The sequence below is a fragment of the Silene latifolia genome, chromosome 10, assembly GCF_048544455.1.
Source record: "Silene latifolia isolate original U9 population chromosome 10, ASM4854445v1, whole genome shotgun sequence".
Taxonomy (NCBI): domain Eukaryota; kingdom Viridiplantae; phylum Streptophyta; class Magnoliopsida; order Caryophyllales; family Caryophyllaceae; genus Silene; species Silene latifolia.
In genome coordinates, this window is record NC_133535.1 from 149,816,559 (window position 1) to 149,839,724 (window position 23,166).

Consider the following 23,166-nt stretch of genomic DNA (forward strand, 5'->3'; position numbering starts at 1 on the left):
AATTAGGAGTAAACTATGAGGACCTGAAGTACATTAAATATTTTTTGCAATACTCCTATGATATACGAATCCACTCATTATGTAGAATTCTGTGTAAATCCGCGGGGAAGAATTACGGAGCCACGGGATAACAAATACGGTTAGATTTTGCTTTATTATTTATGAAGGATATGTTAAATTCTACTCGGTAATACAGGATATCTTTTTATTTTTATTGTAGAGAGTATAGATTCTCCTCATTAATGATCAATAGTCGTAATTTAAATAAAAAAGAATAATAAGGTTAATAAGCGGAATGAAAATATATTTTATAATCATAATACTCAGAGACGCAAAGGACCAATATATACTTTGCGTATTTTACCATGGTGTCCGTAGAATACTGTAAATGGGCTGTAAATGAACTGTACAATCAACTACCAATAACCAAAGGAGATAAGGATTACTCAAATCTGATAGAATCCTAGAATCTTTTCGTACCATCTTTCAGTTACGGTAACTTCACAGTTTTACACTTTTACCCTCAAGGTAATCTCAAGCGCCTCCAGTCCTCCACTACTAAACCGTAATTTCGGTAATTATTATTTACCTATTTACGTCGCTCGCTTCCACTATAAAAACTAACCCCACAGGCCCACAGTTTCAACTTCATTTCACAAGCTTCCTCAACAAACCACAGCAGGAAACCCTAGTCGCAGTAATTTCTCCACATTTTCACCTTCTTTCCAAAGGTGAAACCTTTTTTTTATCTCTTCCTTTTGTTTTTCTTATTTTTTGTTTCTTTAGTTGAAATCTCAGTATGTTTTCCAATATTATGTAAACCTTTACTTAATTGTTCATTATTCTACTTTATGCGGTCTTAAACAAGAATTTGTGTAACCTGTTCATTTCTTTTGGTTGTGAATCTGTATTATATTTCCGTAATGTTTGTTAAATTTTCATGTTTCCATGTTGGTTTAAATTGTTGATAGTTTTGTTGATGGTGGAGTATTATATAATTTGGGGTTTATACATCTTTTGTGTAACGGGTTTACCACGTTATTGTAACTATAATTACTCAGAGAAAAACAACGTTTTTCCCAATCACAATTGTCTTGATAAACCAAGAATCATAAATTTGACATTGTACCTTTAGATATGGTTACGTACTTGGGAATCAATGTTGAAAGTTAATAACTTTGGTATCAAAGGACTGATTTATACACGATCTAGTGTTGGAGTCACATAAATACGTTAGCCTTTTGCTGCTTACCATAATTGTAGGATTCTGAATGTTTTCAATGATACACAAAGTAGGATTTGGGTTAATCTTGTTGAGATTTGGGACTCAAATCTATCCTTATTTGGCTTAATTGTTGTTTTAATTTTTAGATCTATTTCCAACCCGTCTGCCCTTGTCATTTGTCATGTGAAATTTAGTACCTAGGTCTATCAAACGTCCTTGTCTGTTGTCACGATTCGGTAGTTACAATGTAATTGGATGTCGCATCATAATTGCGAAAATACTGGCTAGTAATGCCTTTCCCTTTACCTTCAATGTTATTACTGGCCACTTAGCTTGTGTAATTCAACTTCTGATTGCTGGTTATTGTTACTGGATTTTGTAATGGTAAATCTTCTTTTAAATATTGTAGAAAAATGTCTTACTCTGTCTTGAGTACTCTACTTTGAACGATATTTTCTAACATTATACGATAATTCCATGATATATTTTACAATGTTCCTTTATAAGTTGAAATATTTTATGAACTTGCCATTTTGGGATTAATTTTAGGATTTCAGTCTATTGAGATGGAGCTATACAACTGCATTTGCCTATTTGCGCGTCCTCTAATTGTAGGATTCTGAAATTCTCTAGTGGTACACAAATTAGAATTTTGATTTGGTTGTCATCTGAGACGGGAAGAACTTGTTTTTCTGTCTCAATACCATCCGACTTTGTCAGTTGTCTAATGATTTCATTCGACGAATCACAAACTCAAATGGCATGCTGCCCCATTTGACGGTGTCTGTTATACCGGTTTCATTTTACAATCTAATTGGTCGTCACTCGTCAGTGATATAATTTTGAACATTACGGCTTTTGTAGTATCCAATCAGAAATCCAATCAACCCGACCACACGAGTAGGTACTAGTGTTGAATAATGGTGCATATGATTTACTCATTTACAATGTACTACTCTTATTCAATTGCAGGAAATGGCTGACGAAATTCAATATGCTTACTGCGGTTATGCTGAAGTGGTAGACAACTCAGCACTGACTACCAGGCAAAGCTCCGGTCCCACCACCAACAAATACGAGGTAACCAGTCGGGCAAACAACTATGACAAGCCAAGCGGCAGCTACATGCGTGAGACTGCCAAGCAGTTATACTCGAGTGGGGACTACTCTAACCGTGGCAGAGTTGGGTACAAGGATGAGTACAAGTCAAGCTCAACTGTGAGAGTCGGTGATCAAGGAGGTTATACTGAGTACCAATGTCAGGAGAAGGTGACTCGTGTCGAGTACAACAACAACAACAGCAGGGGGTACAACAACTATGGCAGTGGGAGCAGCAGGGGATACAACAACAACTACTATGGTGGTGGTAACAAGTATCTGAACTAGACTCATATCGCTACCTTCTATCCATAACAGTCCAGTTATGTTCGGGTTCTAGCTATGGTTTACTACTAGCATTCGTGACATTCTACTGCTTTAGACTGGTTTGTGTTAATTACTGGTTCTTGCTGTGTTAATTAATCGTCTGAGTGTCTGACGGATGTTACTTGAGTTCAGATGGTTCTGTTTCTTTTATGGAATTTGAGTAGAATTTGCCAGTGATGAATATTGGTCTTGGATGATATGCTACAGAGTATTATGCTATGTTAGTTCGCCTTGTCGTATTATTTTGCATACGCGACACTAGAACACATCTGAGGCATGATTAAAGCATGCTTTTGGGGGTGTATGTACTGCCCGATAATCTGCAATAGTCGTTGCGGACTGATATTGAATCTGCAATGTTCGATGTGAACTGATATGGAACTCGCAGTATGTTCTACAAATGTATACATGCACCCAGTGACTTCCTAGTCTGCGAAAGCAATGGGGACTGGTAGAGTGGAAGCGCTTGCTGTAGTATACTAGTAGATCCTTGGATTCGGAATATGTCCGGCGAATTGGTGGAATATAACTGAGAAATATATAGAAGTATAACTTTTTGAGGAGTTTTACTCCCTTTTGAAATCGACATATCCCTTTTGAAATCTTTTGCTAAAATTTTGCGTTTTTTCCTAAAATTGCTTAAAAACTCCAATTTAAGTGACTAATTAATTGTCTGGCGGATGTTTTTCGAGTTGAGATGGTTATGTTTCTTTTACGAAATTTGTGATGAATTTGATAGGGATGAATGGCTACTGAGGATTATCATACGGAGTATGTTACTTTGACTAATTGTATTATTTTGCATACGTGACACTAGAGCACATCGAAGGCATGATCAACAGATCAAGTGTAGACAAAGCATAATGTGAATAGCCCAATGGTCTGCATAGTCGTTGCGGACTTATCTGGTATCTGCAAATTTGCAATGCTCATAGCGGACTGATATGGGATTTTGTACGTTATGGTCATTGCAAATAATAGATATGCGACTGCCAGTCGCTCCTACCGATGGATACATGAATAAGTAAAATCTTGGAGAAATATTGGGGATTGACACGGAATCCGCATCGGAGGGAGCAATCAATTCGTAGTATGCGAAAGCAATTGTGGGTTGGTAGAATGAAAGCACTTGCTATTGCTTAACGCGGAACCAAGGATGTTAAATGACTTCCAAACTTTCCTGTCAAAGTATGAGAAAGACCAAATTTGAGGTTCATGTTCATAGTGCCTTGGACAGATGACTTGGTTATTATTCATAATAATGTTAGTCTTTCATAGTGCGTTGGACTATGACTTGGGGTATTCATAATGACGAGTCATCAGGGATGTGAATGAGCAAAAATGTTAAAACAAATGGATGATTAATTTAGATTTTCTGACTTTATTTCAGCTCATTTCAATTCAGTTTAGCTTTGTTTTGTTCAGTTATGTAAAACTACAACCAATTTTGTCAGCTCAGCTATGACAAAATTAACTCTTATTTCAGCTTCATTCGCTCCAGCTCAGATACATTCAATTTAGTTCAATTCAGCTTTACTCTATTTAATTCAATTCAGCTCGTTTCAATCGAAAAGAACAGAGCTTGAGTAATGTTATGAACCGTTTCTCCGGATATTTTCTATTTTTTTCTTGTATAAACCGGTAAAACAATATATCCATTATGCATGTAAACAAAATCTAGAGATAATATTTTATTTAAACAAGAGATAGAAGCTCAAAAAACATAATGCGCTTACCTGAACAAAACAAAAAAAAGGAAAAAAACATATAAAAGATAGCGAGGTAGGGTTGTTCAGTGGGTTGGGCTGAGCTGTGGTCGGGGGTTATAGCCTAGTCACGACCTAAACATGAGATCGGGCTGGACCCCAATATCGTGTCGGCTTCTTCCGACCCGAGTCCCGTCTATTGAGTAGCGGACCAGAGCCACTCGACCTGGGCTTTCTTTGTTTTTTTAAGTGCCGGGACCAGCTGGGGCCAAGGAAAATACGACACTAACCCGGTTCGAGGAGGAGGGGGTCATGCCCGGCTAAAACAATTTGGCCCACAGGTATCGGTTAAGCCGAGCTGGCCCGCAATGATGAACAGCCCTAGCGAGAGGACCATATTCATTTCCTTTAAACTATATCATCAACTGTCAACACCTAAGATGATCCTCTCATCAAGAGAATACCTAAAAGAGAAGATCCCCGTCATTACATTACATTACATTACATTACATTACATAACCACGTGACATTGTGACAATGCGAACGTTTCTACACATGCATAACTATACTATATCGTCAACACTCGGGTTGCCACGGTCTAGCCCCACTAATTACACCTGCCACAAATCCAGAAAGCAAGTATGTGTAATGTTGATCCTCAAAATCTAAGGGGTCCCTAAATCCAGCAGAAGCTTCCTAATAAACAATTCAGGGGGTTTAACCCAAATTAAAATAATTTATGGAAAGATCCAAATATAAGAGACGTGGGGGAAGATTTAACAAACTAAAATAATCAGTCGGTGTGATGACAAATTGACAACCCACATTTCTCCCTTCTTTGGTCATGGGTTGTTTTCATTTAACACCTACGCAAATTAATACTCCATATACGACAATTTGATTGGTATTTGGTAATACAGATTATGGACTATTAGCCTAGTATAAACAAAATCCAAACCTAAAATTTAGTTCTTTTAAATTTTTATTTTAATAAAATGATATTTTATGTTGAGCAATCATCTCTATAAATTATTTTAAATTTTAGACAAAGATAAAACTACTAATACAAACATAAAACATTACTATATACTAAAAATCTTTTAGCCTAATCGTTAAGATGAATGTAAATTGAACACATGGTTACATTTCTAGGCTCCCTCTTAATGAATGATTTATACTCCGTATATCTTAGGCCCATTTCTTTTGGGCTGAATTAAGTTGAATTGAACTGAATTGAGCTTAATGAAGCTTAACTGAATTGAAATTTGCTGAGATAAATAGATATAATAAACTAAGCTGAAATAAAGTGAGCTGAACTGAATTGAGGGAGAGCTGAAATTAAGCCAAAAAAAATAAAACCTTACTTATAAATTAATCTCACAGAAAAATCGATGAATTGCGATATTATCGTGTACCATGATCTCTTCTCTTATAGAAGGAAATCAATATCTCTCCTTTTTCTTGCCAAACCGTCATTCTCCTCCACTCATATCCCTGCCACTTCATCTCCCCCACCGTCTTCACTCTGCTTTTTGCTGTTGTTTATCGTCTTTTATCCACCGTTTAATCTCTTCCACACAAATTAAGATAAAATAATCCCTCCTTTATCCCCTCTTTACCTTCCTTCTTCCAAAATCCTTGTCGCTTTCCATGGCTTTACCATATCAGACCGGTCCTTTAATTAATTTACCCACAAACCTTCGTGTCAATCTCACATATATGAATTTCAATCAAACCTTAGCTGGCCTTTTTATAGATCAGAGACACTTTGATGTGGTGAGGGTCCAGCAATATATTAATATTTCATGGACCACTCGGGATGTCGTTAAGCTCCACGTTATGAAGCCGTACTTTGTGTTCGAATTTACTCACCCTGCTGACTTTGCGCATTTTAGTCAGCTCCGTTTTTTAAATATTGAAGGTAGTCTTTTGGTTCTCCGCAAATTGTCTTGGGATTCTGTGCTTGAAGACATGAACTTTACAACTGTTCCTCTGTGGATTAGCGTTCATGGTCTTCCAGTCCAATATCTTCATCCCTCTGTGGCTGCTCACCTTCTTCAACATGTGGGAGAGGTGATTGAAGAAGAGGATATTGGTCCCGAGCTTCCTCCTCGGCCTTTTGTTAGAGCTCGAGTCTGGGTTGACCTCTTACAACCCCTTATTCCCGGTTGTTATATACCGCTCTCGATGATAGAGTTCACCGGGGTTTCGTTTGGTTATGAAGGAGTTTTTCGTTTTTGTCGCAGTGTGGTACAGTGGGTCATAAGAACTCCTTCCTCGCAAGCTTGATATTGCTCGTGCATCGCCCAAGATAGACCGTCGTCCTGTTTGGTTTGCATCTTTCGGTTTCGGGTAGTCTACGGACCAAATACAGCGCCACTTTATACTAAGCTTATCAGGGGTCTTCCTTCTACTTTTTCGAATATCAATACGGTGGTAATCTCTCGTTCCGAGAACGGCCTGATGCTCACGGTAACTCTTCCTCGTCGTCCTCTTCTCTTTTTGGATTTTATTCTACTTCTTCGTCCTGGTTCTTCCTCCGACAACACCCGTCACCTCCAACCTTTGGCGCTAATTTAGCGGGACACCAAGGTCACACTGTTCACGACCCTCGTCATGATGTTCATGATACACATGACCCCTAATTTGGTTTTGGGGCTGTTCAATTTGCCCCTAATCCTACCCCCGCAAATATTCCGAATGGAGATGTCCCACGATCGCGCCGTATGCAAGCTCCAGACCCAACTGAGGATCCCACCCTCGGGTTTTTAAGTTTCTCAGACTCGCCTCCCTTGGTTCAGCCGGTTGCATCTTTCACTCAAACTCGTCAGGTGATTTCTCATCACCCTCTACATGTGCAAAATTTTAATTCATCAGGTTATGCCTCTCCGGTTTCGGAAGGAAATCAGTCCTCTTCAATGGATTTTTCTGTTCCTGATGTTTTTCTGCCCAGCAATGTTGACATGTACCATCATCAGGCATTTCACTCTAGCCATAATTCTGATAGCCAAGCTTTTATGAATGCCGTAATTCCTGGAGATACTTTTTCAGCTGCTGGTTCTCTGTCTGATGCATTCAGCTCCTTGTCATCATCTGTTTCTCCAATGTCAACTGCTGCCTTTGCAGAGTTTCTTAATGATAATTCTAGCATCAATTCTCGCAGGACAGTCTCGTCCACCTCTGGAAAATCTATGTTACGCTTTGTTCCTTTTAATGGCTCTCGTAAAAGAGATTTCTCTTTGTTTTCTGAGGATGAAGCAACTCGTGGCTTTATTTCATCTTTCCCCAACAAACGCCTAAAGATTTCCTCTAACCTTGCAGATTCTAGGGGGTTTTCATGTTCCTTTTCTCCGGATATCCGAGTTGATTCTCCAAAAACTTGGGTTGTGGCAGGCCCGTTGCTGCCACCAGTAGGCCAATGAAGATGTTCTCTTGGAATTGTAGGGGTTTGAGAAGTACGGACGCCCCTAAAATTCCGTATTTATGTTGGTCCGTACGCTACTACGATATTTCTTTAGTTTTCCTTCAAGAAACAAAATGTTCTGTAGCGGATGCGGTTTGTAAAACTAGTCCTCTCAACCTACCTCGTTTTTGTGGTACTGACTCTGTTGGTACGAGTGGTGGGTTGCTTTTGATATGGGATGCCAGATCCGATATTTTCCCTCTTGTAACGGATCCGCATTTCATCCTTTGTAAAGTTGTAAATCATGGCTCCAATAGTGTTTGGTATGCTCTTTTTCTTTACGGCGAGTCTTGTATTGCGTCTAGAGCTAGTTTCTGGCACGAAATGAAAGCTCTGTGTTCATCCTACTCTCCTCTTTGTATGATTGGAGATTTCAACCAGGTTGAACATCATTACGACAAACTTGGAGGCTCTTCAAACATTACGGGATGGAAATCTTTTTTAGATTGGCGTATAAATATTCCTCTTTCAGAACTTCCGTATTCCGGCCCTAATTTTACTTGGGCTAACAAGAGGAATTCATCTAGTTTGATTTTGGAACGTCTTGATCGTTGTTACGCTTCTCAGGATTGGAATCTTTTGTTTCCAGATGCTTATCTTAAAAATCTCAACCTTTTCCTTTCCGATCATGCCCCAATTGTGTTATCTACTTCTGCCAAAGTCAAGAAACCAAAGCGACCCTATCGAGTGGATAATTGGTGTTTGGAACTTCCGGCTATTCAAGCTCTTATTTCATCCATCTGGAATTCTTCTTCTCTTTGCAATGCTGCTACTTCTGTTTCTTTGAAACTTGCAAAAATTCGTTCTGCAATTCTAAAATGGGTTCTGGAGAATCGCCATCACTTTATGTTAGACTGGAGCTTAATTTCCAAAGACTTGTCAGTTTCTGCGGCTCTTGCTCAGGATAGCTCCTCTGCTTTTGATCACATTACCAATATTAGATCAATTGAACATGATGTCTACATCCAGCACTCCTTTTGGAAACAACGTGCTAAATCCGAATTCCGTTTTAATGATGGCCTGCCAACTTCATATTTTTTTAGCCGATCGAAAGCTCGTGAGAAACGTCTTAGGATTTTTGCTTTGAAAGATGATATGGGCAATTGGATTTCTTCTGATATGGATCTCTCAAATCTTATTGTTTCTCACTTCACCTGCCTGTTTACTTCCAGTACTCAATCTACGGGTTCTTTAACGCTTCAAGATTTATCTATTCCTCAGCTTGATGGTTTTCAGCAGGATTATTTGTCTCGGCCTTTCTCGGCCAGTGATGTGGAATATGCGTTTTTTTCGATGAAACCAAATAAATCTCCTGGACCTGACGGTTTTCCACCTCGTTTCTATCAGCTTTTTTGGGGACTTATCAAGGAGGATATCACCTCGGCTGTTCTATCCTTCCTAAACTCAGGTATTCTTCCTCCTGCCTGGAACAACACTCATGTTGTTCTCATTCCGAAGGTTGAACTACCTGAGATGATTTCTCAGTTCCGACCTATCAGTCTATGTAATGTCATCTACAGAGCTGCTTCCAAATGTATTGCTCTTAGGCTCAAGAAGGTAATTGATGGCATCATTGGACAAAATCAAAATGCTTTTGTTCCCGACGCTAATCGTGATTGGGGTTTTCGGGACACGAGATTTTGACTTATATTAATCGTGGAAAAGGGGTACCCATTTGTTTTGGGGCTATTAAGTCGGATATGAATAAAGCTTTCGACAGAGTTTCCTGGGCCTTCTTATTCAAAGTTCTCAAACTTTTTGGTTTTCCAAAGGTTTTTAGAAAGCTCATCAAATCTTGTGTGAGAACTGTTTCTTTGCAAATTCTTATTAATGGTACTCCTTCCAGCCGTATCTTTCCTCAATGTGGGTTGCGTCAAGGTGATCCTATTTCGCCTTACCTCTTTATTTTGTGCATGGAGATCTTGTCGCTCCTGATTTTCAAAGCTGAAGCAAATGGTGAAATTGAAGGCATTAAACTTTCTAGGCAGAGCCCTGCTATTTCTCATTTGTTATATGCAGATGATTCGCTTTTGTGCCTTCGTCTTACAACCTCTGCCTGTGAGTCCTTGCGAAGAATCCTGAATGATTTCAGCTCTATCTCGGGTCAAATGATTAATCATCAGAAATCATATATCAAATTCAGCCCCAATACTCCGGCGGATTTTAAGGAGCATATTCTTGATATTTTACATGTGCAATCAAAATCTAATTTCGGACTTTATCTGGGCATCCCAATTGATCTGGGCAGAAGAAAATTGCCGTCTTTTCAGTTTCTATTGGACAAGATCTCAAATAAGATCCTTTCGTGGGGGGCCAGCAAATTTTTCACAAGCAGCCAAGTTAATTCTTATTAACTCTATTCTCATGGCATCCATTGCTTATGTCGCCTCCGTCATTCCGTTACCTCAGCAGATCACCTCTAAAATAAATTACCTAATTGATATCTTCTGGTGGAAAAAACCTCATCATACAAATGCTCAGCACTGGTTACCTTTTGATCAATTACAACAACCAAAGACGAATGGTGGGCTTGGCCTGAAGAATGCTACGATTGCTAGTCAAGCACTGCTGGCCAAAAATTTTTGGCGTCCTCACCATCAGCCGTCTTTGCTTTTTTCCAAAGTTATTAGATCCAAATACAAGAATGATTTTCCTTTACCATCTAGCAAATCAAAATGTTCTACAGCGTCTTTTGCCTGGAAAGGCGTTGTCAAGACCACTTTTTTACTTCGCGATGGAATTGCCTGGAAATTTGGAAATGGAAAATCGATCGATCTTAAATCCGACGCTTGGATTCTTGGTAATAAGCCTATTTTTAAGTCTCTGATGCAACCTCAATCGGTTACTTTTGATGATCTTCCTCGCTAGACTCGACTCACTTTGAACAAGAATGTTATTTTTCAACTCTTTAATAAATTTTCTGCAAAAAGTATATGTACACTGGAACTCCCTCACCAGCCAATGGATGATTATATATATTGGAAGTACACGGAAGATGGAAGATACTCAGCTCGTTCTGGTTACTCCTTCCTTCTAAAAAAAGGTTCCTTGTCTTCTTCCTTTGTTGCAAGCCATTGTTCCGACTTCCAATGGGATTTAATTTGGAATATGCCATGTCAACCTCACATTAAGATTTTCCTGTGGAAAATGGCCCATCAGATTTTACCTACTTCGGATGTGTTAATTAGAAGGGGTTTGGTTATTAGCCCTGTTTGTTGTTTCTGCCGCACGAGTTCTGAAACTATGAGCCATCTTTTCCGAGATTGTGAAGTCATCAAAAGAGTTTGGTTTGCTAGTCACCTTGGAGTTCGAACGGAGTCTACCTCTAATGTACCTTTTCATTCGTGGTTCCAAAATATCTTCAGGTATTTATCTCATACTGATGCGGATGATTCTTGCGCACAGATACACTTTACGCTTCTACTTTTGGCTATTTGGAATCACAGGAATAATGTTATTTTTAAAGCTTCCCCTGTCAACCCTGTTGCTATTATACATGACGACCGAGCGACTTCACGTCATGACTTGCTTTCGGTTCCGCCACCGGAGAATGTTATTATAACTTCTAAACGGCCAGCGTCCTGCCCCTCTTTCTCTGTTTTACAACACTCTTACCACTGCTTCGTTATAGCTGCTGCTTTCAACAAATATATGTCATCTTGTTCCTTTCAGATTCGCTACAACAATCGTGTTCTTCACGATTGTACGGACTGTTTATGCAACTCTCATCTTCAAGCTACCATCATAGCTCTACTGGAGGCTATGACTTACGCCTCCTCTCGTAGACTTCAAACGGTGCTGTTCAAAGTCAGCAACGACAAACTTCTACAGTTGCTTTACAAAAGTGACACGCCTATAGTCCCGATAGCTGTTTCTAATAGTTTTAGTCATGTTAAGCTTTTCTTAAATTGTAATGAAACCTGGTTTGTTAGCAGTCTACTGTAAGTCATCTTGTTTATATTTATAAAATATAAGTACACCTTTGTCAAAAAAAAAAAAAAAAAAAGAAGGAAATCAATATTTGTACTCCATAAAACAACTAATTGATCATACAATAGGCAACTATTTAACATTTTTAATTCCTTTTAATTCTATTTTTAGCTTTAAAAATAAATGTCAATTAACTTAAAAAGTCATACGACATAATACTCATAACTTGAAATCAAACTCCGCTCATACCTTATTCACCCTTGTCACTCCTAAGTTGCTAGGTAGTACGAAAACTCCTTCAAACCAGTCGTCCCGTGTCGGACACCGATACTCGTCGGACACGCCTAAATGTGTCGAATACCTACATCAATTATTTAAATTTAATATCAAATACATTTACAAAAGCAAAATAATACGTTAATTATAACTATAAAATATATATTCTTAATTTAAATAACGTATCTCGTGTCCTAAATTTTATAAAATGTCGCTAAGTTGTAAATTGTACTAACTCCTTTAAAAAAACCAAGAAAGTTTGTATTCCTCACTCTAAAACCAACATTCAAAATCATGGGTTTCATTCACACTTATCTAATTTTTCTTGAAAAATCCAATTTATTACCCACCATTTTTTTCTCTTTCTTTCACACTCTTTACTGAGTTCTTGTCTGCTTTGGATCTGCAGCTTCTTTCTTTCCTCAACAGGTAAAGTTACTATTTATATAATTAACTACTCCTAATCTCAATTTATATCTTATTTAAATTGATTTACCTTTTGTTTTCATCCTCTTTTTGTACCATTTATTGTTCCCATTTGCAAACTTTAGACCTTTATTAGCTCACCAATTCTTACTTGTAGTTGTGACGACTCACACCCGATTTAAATAATGTTGAAATGGAAACGGGGTTGTGAGACGTCTTATTAGCTTTTATGTTGTTTAGAGGAAATTTCCCTGATTTTTCTATGTGGGTTTTACATTGATTGCTTCAATTTTGAGTAATTTAAATTAATTGCAGTGTTTTGTGCCAACATTGTAGTGATTAGTGAAGAAAGACGCAACCTTTGGTTTAAATTATAATTTACAGGGTACAAATTAATTAAAGTTTGAATCTTTTGTATAATTAATTTATAATTTGTGGGTTTCTGTTCAATTAAATTGCAGGGTATTCCGCCAACATTATATTGAAGAAAGACGCAATCTTTGATTTAAATAGTAATTTAGAGGTTGGAGATTGTTTGTAGTTTGGATCTTTGGTATAATTATTAAATTATAATTTATGGGTTTATGTTAAAAAATTTAAGAAAGTTCAAGTAAATGAGTTAAGAATTGTGTTTTTAGTGATTAAGTTTGATGGGTGTCATGATGGATACTTATAATGTGACTTCGAAAGACGGATACTTTGACTTTGAGGGTGATATTGAAAAGGGTGAAGTGTATGGAAATAATTTTATGATGAAGGAGTTGGAATGTGAGGGTGCTAAAAACGGTCGGCTAGAACGTGGTAATGAGACGGTTATTCACGAAGATATGGAGATATCGTCAATTGATTCTAGTAGTGATGATCAATTGGAGAGTGTGAGATTGGTTGTAGAAAAAAGTAGTAGAGGTGTTGGGAGGAAAGTGGTTAAGGAGAAAGGTAAGGCGATAAGTGCTAAGAAGCATCCAAAACCCCCTAGACCGCCCAGAGGGTTATCATTGGATTCAGCTGATCAGAAATTGATTAAGGAACTTCATGAGCTTGCTAGGGTTAAGCGTGCGAGAGTTGAACGTATGAAGGCATTGAAGAAGGCGAAAGAATCAAGGCCACGGTCCTTGAAGAATCAGTTGTTTGCCACGTTGCTCACTATTTTGTTCTGTCTGGTTCTATTTTTTCAAGGTAAATTGCTTAAAACATCATTTTGAATATGCCCTAGTCCTTGGTTTGTCTAGCTTACTCGGAACTTCTGTGATTGTGAATTGGTGATATACAACTATACAAGTCAATTATAGATTTGATATTTGAAATTCAGTGAAAGAGACTATTAGTGGACTGAATTTTGGTATTCTTCTGAAATTTGCATCTAAAATTCCTCCTACATTCCAGAATTACTTGCCACTTTCACTTTTTTTTTGTTTTCTTAAGAAATGATGTTGTTTCCATTTCCGATTGGGCGATGGAGCAAAATGTCTCGCTAAACTCTTTATGCTTCTTGTAAAGTAACAGAGTGTAGATGCATTTCTTGACACGATTTTCATCATGGGTCATACGTAAACGACCATTGCATTAAGAAAATAGGGTAAAGCTGCAAACATTCAACCCTCCCTTGCCCTGCCAACTGTGGTCGGTGGAGCCATTGTGGCTTCAGGGTAATTTTGGTGTATTTTTGTCCCCGTTGTTCCCATTTCCCGTTCAAGTAGCTACAGTTCACCTTTGTGACAGGCGAAATGAAGCACACGCTAATTTTACAATGCTGATCTGACTTCTTTTGATTATTGACGCTTCAGCTTATTAAGGGCATAGTGTTCTATCTAGTTTTATGTTTTAAAGTACATTAAGTTTTGTAGGAGACAGTCTTGTATGTGAAACACACTCCCAAATGCTTACTTTTCCTCATTTAACTTGTATGATTAATTTATTCATCTTTGATGTAAGACTGTTCCATATAAGCTTTTGTGTGCAAAATTATGAAACCCTATCTCCGTCTTGACTCTTGATATCAAACCATGCACTGGACATTCTTTAAGTGAAAGGGATTGAGATGCAGCAAAGTTTTTATGTTGCAGGAATTTCATCTAGAACCAGTACAACAACAAATATCAGGGAAACGCAGTACCTGTCTGACATCGCAAAGCAGCATAGGATTATCTCTGTTCAGCAGTACTCAGTGTCATCCGTAGCCAACCTCAACGTAGCTGATTCTGAATCTCCTAGGTAGTTAACTTCGAAATCTTATGAGTTGTATTGCTAATTTATTCCTTGTCGCATTCCACCCTCCAAAACAATACTGTAGACTAGTGAAGCAGGTTTTTGGTGTGGATAGAACGGAACAAGATCGCAGAATGGTTGGCTGAGTATAGGATGAAATTCATAGTGTGGCGGTCTCTAAAAATTCCTATTGGACCATTGTGAGCCCAACGTTTCGTAAAAGCACTCGGAGTTCTTTTATTTTTAGTGTGTAAATAGTGCAGTTGTCCCTTGTTGTGGGAATGATACAGTTTAGTAATGAATTTTTTTACTGCGACCTTCTCTTTCGGCTACTGGTCTCTTTATTTATCTGGTTCATGGTGTTTCATGTTAGCTATTGTAAGATTCATAACTGCCGCATCATAGATTGCGCTTTTGTTTATACCGAGCAAGTTTTAGTACAAGCTGGTGGTGCCACACAGTGTAGTACCTTTTAATTTAGATAAACTGTTTCTGTTTCGAAATTGTGAGTATTGTTTCAATTTAATGTTCAAATTATGTGCTTTAATAGTTACAGGATCTGCTCATCTAAATTAGTGTAAAGGAAATCTTTTGGATTGATATTTCTCGAGACTGATACAATTTGATTCCTATTAAGTCTGGTAGGGGTATTTTTCCTTTAACGAATTATTAACCGAGATTTTTGCTGGAGTTCATTTCATGTTGCGTACTGTTGCTTCTCGTTCTGACACATAATATTCTTGATCATAGAAAAGATTTTTCGGGTCTCAATTCTTCATCTTTGGTTCAGATTGCTTCTCTAATGCTTCCTGTGATTATGGCTTAGTCCCATTTGAGCCAATGTTGGATTTAATGTTTGGCTTTCAATAAAGGAGACTATTAGTTACCTGCATTTCTAAAATGTTCTGAAATTCAGTTCCAGAAATCCTTCTACAGCAGAGGTCGGCTAACAACTTTCACATTTTATTTTAGTAACAAAAAAAAAATGACTCGCTAGAGTCTATACTCTATGCTTCCTGTATCGTGAAATTGAGTGTCGATGTATTTCATGATGAAAAACTTATTATGGGTCATATTGGATCAACCTTATGACGCTAAGAAAACGCAAGGTTAAGTAGGGCTGCGTACATCTTACAGTCCCATACTGTGCCATACGCGTGAACCATAGGCTCAGACTCTCCGAGTTAATGTTGTAATTTTCCTGCGCTTGCTTTTGTTTCTCTTGTTCAATAGCTTCAGTAGGAAGTGAAAGACACTGAGAAGCAGCCTACAGTTTTTTACGAAGTCTATTATGTCTCAGGAATTTCAGCTTGAACCTGTAAAACAACAAATGTCCGGGAAGCGATTTACTTGTCTGAAGTGGGGCCAGCATTACTCACTGTCATTGGTAGCCAGTCTCAATGGACCTGGTTCCGCGTCTGTTAGGTAGCCAGCTCTGAAATCTCACATTTTATTACTGTTTTTAGTTCTTATTTTGCCTTCTAAAATGAATTGCTAATTTATTCGTTATCCCATTCCCCTCCGCAAAACCTTGTTATAGTCTTATAGACTAGTAAACCTTGTTATCCCATTCCCCTCCGCAAAACCTTGTTATAGACTAGTAGAACAGAACATGAGAGCAGAGTGGTTGGCTACTTGGCTGAGAGTATAGGACGATTCCCACAGACCGCCAGTCCGACGGCCTCTGAAAGTGCCCGTTGGCCATTTGCAAGCCCGATATTTCTAAACCACTTCAACGATGAAATTGTTTTACCTTTTTTTATTTTGAATGTGTAAATAGTGCAGTTGTAAGTTGTCCCTTGCGTTTGTGGGAATTATCAGTTTAGTAATGGAAAATAACACCGCGACCTTAATCTTTTTGCTGCCATTTTCTTTAGTTATCCAGTTTATGGTGTTACGATTTAGCTGTTGTAACTACCGCGACAAAGGTTGTGTTTTTGTTATTATTACGCAAGTTTCAGTGGCGTCTTACATTGGAATAGTACATTGGAATAGTTCGGATTACTTTTTGACAAATTGTATTTATCATGTAAAAATTCCATTATTTGTATCTCAATTCATCGGAGGAGCAGGGTGCGTAGTTTTATACTTCACAATGGCAATAGCGACTTTAGCAAGATCATCAATGGCCTTACTATCGGGGGTTATGGGCGACTTGACATGCCCAGACCAATCAAAATTCCTCTCGCACATTTCAACATTGCTCGGAACAACATCAATGTAATCTTGGGCACTGCTATAATCATTATCCGCCATCTTTGCTTTAGCGGCTGGAATCCAGTGTCCCAAAATCTGATCATACAGTCCAACACACTGCTGAAGATATTGTTTGGTTTTGGCATCGGTTTTTGGGTCGTTGGCAAGAGTTGCAATGTGGAGTCGGGTCGACCTAGCTTTGTCGTTCACGTGATCTACTAAAATGGTTGCTAGAGCTTTCATATCTGTTGCGGAGCGACTCCTTGGGTCGCTGTTTAAACTCGAGGCGCATAAGTTGTAGTTGGGTGTTAGTTTGCAAGTAAAATCAATTAGATTAACTGCGTTTGTTTGTGCATTAGTAAAGATGATGTTATATGCAATTAAAGAGAAGAAAATAACACATGATAAAGTTTTCTTCATTTTGTAAATTGGATATTTGTGAGGCTAAGAATTGTTAAAAGGTAAAACTAATTTCTTATTTAAATTGTGAAAATTTAGAACTATTTATCTTTCAATTTATAGTTCATTGATGTGTCTAAATTGTTATACGATCCGCATATCTAAATTAGTATTAAAATCTTTTTTCGATTAGTATCAATAGCATTTGCTTCCTATTAAGTTTGATTGGAGTATTTTTCCTTTCACGAATAATTTACAAAAATCGTCATAATCTCATATTATGACCACTTGCATTGATTTTTCGCAAGCCTCTCGCTTAATTAAAGCTATTTGGCAAGATATTTTTAGTAGTTTATTCGAGCAAAATAGTTTATTTGATTAAATTAGATATTTATGATGTTGAGAATTGTTAAGAGGTAAAACTAATTTCTGTTAAAAATTGTGAAAATAATAGAACTATGTGTCTTTCAATTTAAAGTTCATTGATGTGCTTTATTTGTTTGAGGATCTGCATGTCTAAATTAGTATTGAGATCTTTTTCGATTGGTATAGATCTCATTTGCTTCCTATTAAATTTGGTAGAGGGATATTTTTTCTTTCGTGAATAATTTACAAAAATTATGGTTTTTCTAACGTGTGTCTTAAAGTCACACATAAATAACTTGAGAATATCTTTTAAATTTTTTCACGTTTATGTTATTAATGTGTGTTTTTAGGACTCATCAGAATATCTCATGAGAACTCATTATATTGGAAAAAAGAGTGGTGAAGATAAATAATTCTTATAGAGAGGCAAACTGAGCTGCCAATTGACTTAAGGATTTTCATTTCATTCGTTGTTATTGTTCTGGATGCGCCTCCTCCAGACCTTCTCTCTATTATTCCTCATGAAGACTTTTTGGGAGTTGCTCTCCCTCATTTTTTTAGTTAGTTAGTTTGGGGTAGGCTGTAGGGCTGGTCATTAGTGCGGGTCGGCCTTGCTAATCCGGACACGTCCTGCCCGTGACACGTAGATGAAACCGGCCCGTCTGACCTAGCCCAACCCGCCCTATATCCGGGCCGGTTCCGGGTCTCCAAATGTCAAACCCGGACCCGCCCATAAACCCATATCACGGGTCACTTTTGACTCGCCCCGGCCCGCCCCAACCCCAATCCGCCCCGCGCTCAACCCGCCCCGACTCGACCCCGACCGAGCCGGTTTTGGGTCTCCCAAACCTTGACCCGGCCCGGACTCGGCCGACCCGCACTGATGACCACCCCTAGTTTGGGGCTTCATCCCTCTTATGCACAAAAAAAAATAATAAAATAAAGCTATTAAGTAAATTGGTTGTGGTGGTTCTTGTAGGAGCAGTTGTATAAGAGCAAATCCAATGGTATAACTTAGGAATTTGTTTGCAATTTTTAGAAATTACAAGCTAGTTGCTACACCATTGGAGTTTGCCATATAAGCTTGGTTAGTTTAAGTTACTAGCTTCATTAAGCTAGTAGCTTAAATGGCCTTACAACAAAAAACAACCAATAATAATTTAGTTGGGCATAATTCCATTATTCAAGCTAGTATAAATGTTAAGCTAAACCATTGTAATTGTTTGGTAGCTCAAAATAATTGTAGTTTAAAATATGATATGGCAATGGTAAGTTAGTTGAAACTAGCTTTCCATTGGACTTGCTCTAATACAGTAGTATTTGTGTTTTTCATTTGATTTCCGTACAAGAAAAAAAAAATACTTGCTATATTTTAGAAATACAATTCATTTTATCATTCAAACATCTTGAAACTTCAAAGTTAACGAACTTTAGATTCTAATCTTAATACACTTTTGACAAATTATGATTATCATGTAACAATTCTATTACTTGCATCTCAATTCATCGGAGGAGAAGGGTGCGTAATCTTATAGGTCACAACTCCATTAACGGCTATAGCAATATCATCCACAGCCTTACTATCATCGGTTATGGGCGACTTGATATGCCCCAACCACGCGAAATTCCTCTCGCACATCTCAACGCTGAGCCGAATAGAATAAATGTAATCTTTGGCTCTGCTATATTCATTATTCGCTATTTTTGCTTTAGCAGCTTGAATCCAAGTTCCCACAATCATCCCATAGCTTCCAATACAATAGCGAAGATTTATTTTGGTTTTTGAGTCGGTTTTTGGGTCGTTGAAAAGAGTTTCTATGTGGTGTTGAGTCGACCTAGCTTTGTCGTTCACGTGATCCATTAGAATGGTGGCTAGAGCTTTCATATCTTGTGCAGACCGACTCCTTGGATCGCTGTTTAAAATCGAAGCGCATATGTTATAGTCAGGTGCTTGTTTGCAAGTAAAATCAATTAGATTAACTGCCTTTGTTTGTGCTTTGGTAAAGATGATGTTATAGGCTATCAAACACAAAAAAACAACACATGTTAAGGTTTTCTCCATTTTGTAAACTAGATGTTTAAAATTGTCAAAATAATAGAACTATGTATCATTCAATTTATAGTTTACACAAATTGATCCGCAAAGGTGGATTCCCTCGTTAAAATTTGGGTGAAATTTCCCAAAGCAATCTTGTGAAGTATTTAATTATTTATGACCTGAGTTTATTCACCTTCCGTTGGTTTGAATTATAATGTTATCCACCTATTGTAGATGGGTATGACCTGAGTTTATTGATGTGCTATATTTGTTAGAGGATCTGAATATCTATATTAGCATTAAGGAGATTTTTTCCCTTTAGTATGGATCCCATTTGCTTCCTATTAAGTTTGGTAGAGGTATATTTTCCTTTTTTGAATAATTTACAAAACTAGCGGTTTTGTAACGTATGTCGTAAGAGCACACATTAATAACCTAAATGTGGAAAGATTTTCAAGACATTCTCATTAGTTTAAAATAAGTTTATCTTTGAATATCTCTTGAGAATATTTTGTAAGTTTTTTCATATTTATGTTAATAATATATGTCTTTATGACACACATTTGTCCATTTCAAATTGATTGTCGCGTTCTAAATTTAGCAATTAGGCTCTGTTTGGCAAAACTACCTGAAAAGGTAGCTGAAAACTGAAAAGCTAATTGAAACTTGAAAAAGTAACTGATAAGGTAGCTGAAAATTAGGAGCTCATAAGGTAACTGATTATATAAAAATGTGTTTGGCAAACTAGCTGAAAAGGTAGCCGATTTTGGTAAAATGACGTAAAAATATATGAAAATTATTTAATATTATAGAATAAAGGGGTAAAAAATGGAAAATAAGTCATTTCAGGTACCGGATTTCTTAAATGCTACCTGAGGTAGCATTTCATTTCAGGTATGTACCTTATTTGACCAAATAAGTTACTTGTCAAACACTTGCAAAAAAATCAGGTAGCTGAAATTCTGGTCAAATAAGCTACTTTGGTCAAATAAGCTACCTGAAGTGTCGTGCCAAACGGAGCCTTAGATAAGATTTTAGGAAAAAAAATTGATATACGAGTTGATTTGACTAGGTTTTTGGTGAAAAAGGTAGTATACGGAAAGCTAATGACAAAATTTATGTGAAAAAAAGTAAAGTACGTATGTAAAAAAGTAATTCTTCCAATTATCCTCAAGTCAAAGATAAAATTGTAACTTTCTTACTTTTTTTTTAAACTATCCCAAAAAAAGTAAGTAAAACGAAAAAAATGGAATGAAACAAGTATAAATAATACGGCCAATATGGCAAAAACAAAGTGCAAATGTCTTTTTTCACAAAAATGATACTTCAGGCCTCAAAATATAATGACCCTGTTTGGTAAATAGCGGATTAATTTCAACATAAGCAGATTGCAACGGCAGATTATAAATGACATATTTTAACAACAGGTTCGACTAAGATATTATAATTAGCAGAATTAATTTGAGTGTTTGGTAGCTGGCAGATTACGATTAGTAGATTATTAGTTTTTCTTTTGTAAAATGTAGTAAAATTTCCTAATTTAGAATATGCTAACCAATATGTTGGGTTAAGCAGCATATTGACCCCAAATATGCTGTTTACCAAACACTAAAATTAGCATATTGACTGGTCAATCATATTAAAACTCCCATTTACCAAACACCCCCAATATGCAGGGCGTCTAATACCCCGAGCCGGGCGACCACGGGCGGCGAAATCGGGCCTCCGGTTTTGACCACTGAATTTATAAGCTTTACTGATAAAATTTAATACAAACCTCGACATGTATTACACTTAGGGGACGTTTGTTTCGCGCGTAGGTATTAGTTTGGAATCAAGAATCATACCCCGATGATATGGGTTTGGAACTTGATTCTTCATACCTGATGTTTGGTTTAGTTTTGGATGGAATGAGTTTTTTTTTTTTGAGAGTTGTAAAAGATGGATGGAATGAGGTTGAACTTAATCAAAGGTAAAAAAATCATCTAAAATACAACTTTTAAAATAATTATTTTTAATATCGTAAAATCATGTAAATAAAGATTTGATCAAATAAGTATTAAAAAAATTTCATTTATAATTTTCCATATAAGGTTTTCTCATAGTTTTGTTTTTATTAATATTGATATTCATGGGTATCAATCACATGCTCACCTGATATGGGTGTGAAACCCTTAATTTTGCCAAACAAACACAAAGTACGAGTTTGGCTCATTCCAAACTCATACCTCATACCTTTATGAGTTGAAACAAACATCCCTTATACGTACATATTTAGGGTCTCATTTTTTCACGATACACCGAGCCTCCATTTATTTTAAGACGCCTCTGATAATATGATCGACATTTTTTAAATAATTTTTGTTAATATCGAAATCAAATTGTTTATATGTGTAATTAGTCATACTAAATTCCAACACATAGTACCATTCAATATATCATTCAAAAATGTTGAAAGTTAAGAACCTTAGATTCTAATCTTAATACACTTTTGACAATTTTTCATTTTTAAGTACTAGTTCAATTACTTGCTTTCTCAGTTCATCGACGGAGGAGCAGGGTGCATCATCTTATAGGTCACAACCGCAATCGCGACTTTAGCAATATCATCCATGGCCTTACTATCATTAGTTATAGGCGACTTGACATGCCCCAAAAACTCGAAATTCCTTTCGCACAACTCAATAGTCGTCGGAAGAGCATCAATGTATTCTTGAGCTTTACTATAATCATCATTCGCCATGCTTGTTTTAGCATTTGGAATCCAATAGCTCAAAATTTTATCATACCTTGTAACACATTGGTCAAGATATAGTTTGGTATTTGAGTCGGTTTTTGGGTCCATGAAAAGAGTTGCAATGTGGAGTCGGGTCGAACTAGCTTTGTCGTTCACGTGATCCACTAAAATGGTCGCTAGAGCTTTCATATCTTTTGCAGAGCGACTCCTTGGATCGCTGTTTAAAGTCGAGGCGCATAAGTTGTAGTCGGGTGTTTGTTTGCACGTAAAATCAATTAGATTAACTGGGTTTGTTTGTGCTTTTGCAAAGAGGATGTTATATGCAATCAAAGAGAAGAAAATAAAACATGATAAAGTTTTCTCCATTTTGTAAATTGGATATTTGTGAGACTAAGAATTGTTAAAAGGTAAAACTAATTTCTGTTTTAAATTGTGAAAATTTAGAACTATTTATCTTTTAATTTATAGTTCATTGATGTGTTTAAATTGTTATAGGATCCGCATATCTAAATTAGTATTAAGATTTTTTTCGATTAGTATCAATCGCATTTGCTTCCTATAAAGTTTGATAGGATTATATTTTTCCTTTCACGAATAATTTAAAAAAATCGTTGTAATCTCATATTATGACCACTTGCATTGATTTTTTGCAAGCCTCTCGCTTAGTTAAGGCCATTTGGCAAGATATGTATGTCAAGTAGTTTACTCGAGCAAAATAGCTTATTTGATCAAATTTTTAGTACCTTAATTTTTCTTTTACAAGTGTGTTAAATA

General features: G+C 36.9%; 7 protein-coding genes and 1 long non-coding RNA gene across 9 annotated transcripts; 5 read left to right on the plus strand and 3 right to left on the minus strand.

Moving 5' to 3' along the window:
* Positions 1 to 407: 407 nt before the first annotated feature.
* Positions 408 to 2,867, plus strand: LOC141606338 (uncharacterized). Its single transcript, XR_012526683.1, has 2 exons — positions 408 to 731; positions 2,198 to 2,867. It is a non-coding gene; the product is annotated as an uncharacterized LOC141606338 (long non-coding RNA).
* Positions 2,868 to 8,143: 5,276 nt separating this feature from the next.
* On the plus strand, positions 8,144 to 9,463 carry LOC141608499 (uncharacterized). The gene has a single exon (XM_074427845.1). The coding sequence runs from the start codon at positions 8,144 to 8,146 to the stop codon at positions 9,461 to 9,463; it is 1,320 nt and encodes a 439-aa protein (XP_074283946.1).
* A 56-nt stretch (positions 9,464 to 9,519) lies between these two features.
* On the plus strand, positions 9,520 to 10,173 carry LOC141608500 (putative mitochondrial protein AtMg01250). The gene has a single exon (XM_074427846.1). The coding sequence runs from the start codon at positions 9,520 to 9,522 to the stop codon at positions 10,171 to 10,173; it is 654 nt and encodes a 217-aa protein (XP_074283947.1).
* Positions 10,174 to 10,183: 10 nt separating this feature from the next.
* LOC141608501 (putative mitochondrial protein AtMg00310) lies at positions 10,184 to 10,687 on the plus strand. The gene has a single exon (XM_074427847.1). It carries the CDS (start codon positions 10,184 to 10,186, stop codon positions 10,685 to 10,687), a length of 504 nt encoding a protein of 167 aa, XP_074283948.1.
* A 1,571-nt stretch (positions 10,688 to 12,258) lies between these two features.
* Positions 12,259 to 17,319, plus strand: LOC141606339 (uncharacterized). 2 transcript variants are annotated; one of them, XR_012526684.1, is made up of 5 exons: positions 12,268 to 12,454; positions 12,913 to 13,627; positions 14,515 to 14,662; positions 15,957 to 16,081; positions 16,729 to 17,319. XR_012526684.1 is itself a non-coding variant. In XM_074425425.1 (4 exons), exons 2-4 carry the CDS (start codon positions 13,102 to 13,104, stop codon positions 15,976 to 15,978), a joined length of 696 nt encoding a protein of 231 aa, XP_074281526.1. In that variant the 5' UTR covers positions 12,259 to 12,454; positions 12,913 to 13,101; the 3' UTR covers positions 15,979 to 16,632. The 2 variants fall into 2 exon arrangements, 1 of the variants encoding a protein (XP_074281526.1); XM_074425425.1 differs by lacking the exon at positions 16,729 to 17,319 and having other exon boundaries at positions 12,259 to 12,454; positions 15,957 to 16,632.
* Positions 16,709 to 17,095, minus strand: LOC141608502 (putative invertase inhibitor). Its single transcript, XM_074427848.1, has one exon. It carries the CDS (start codon positions 17,093 to 17,095, stop codon positions 16,709 to 16,711), a length of 387 nt encoding a protein of 128 aa, XP_074283949.1.
* Positions 17,320 to 19,115: 1,796 nt separating the features above from the next.
* LOC141608503 (cell wall / vacuolar inhibitor of fructosidase 1-like) lies at positions 19,116 to 19,679 on the minus strand. Its single transcript, XM_074427849.1, has one exon. It carries the CDS (start codon positions 19,677 to 19,679, stop codon positions 19,116 to 19,118), a length of 564 nt encoding a protein of 187 aa, XP_074283950.1.
* Positions 19,680 to 22,191: 2,512 nt separating this feature from the next.
* LOC141608504 (cell wall / vacuolar inhibitor of fructosidase 1-like) lies at positions 22,192 to 22,758 on the minus strand. The gene has a single exon (XM_074427850.1). It carries the CDS (start codon positions 22,756 to 22,758, stop codon positions 22,192 to 22,194), a length of 567 nt encoding a protein of 188 aa, XP_074283951.1.
* Between the last annotated feature and the right edge of the window lie 408 nt (positions 22,759 to 23,166).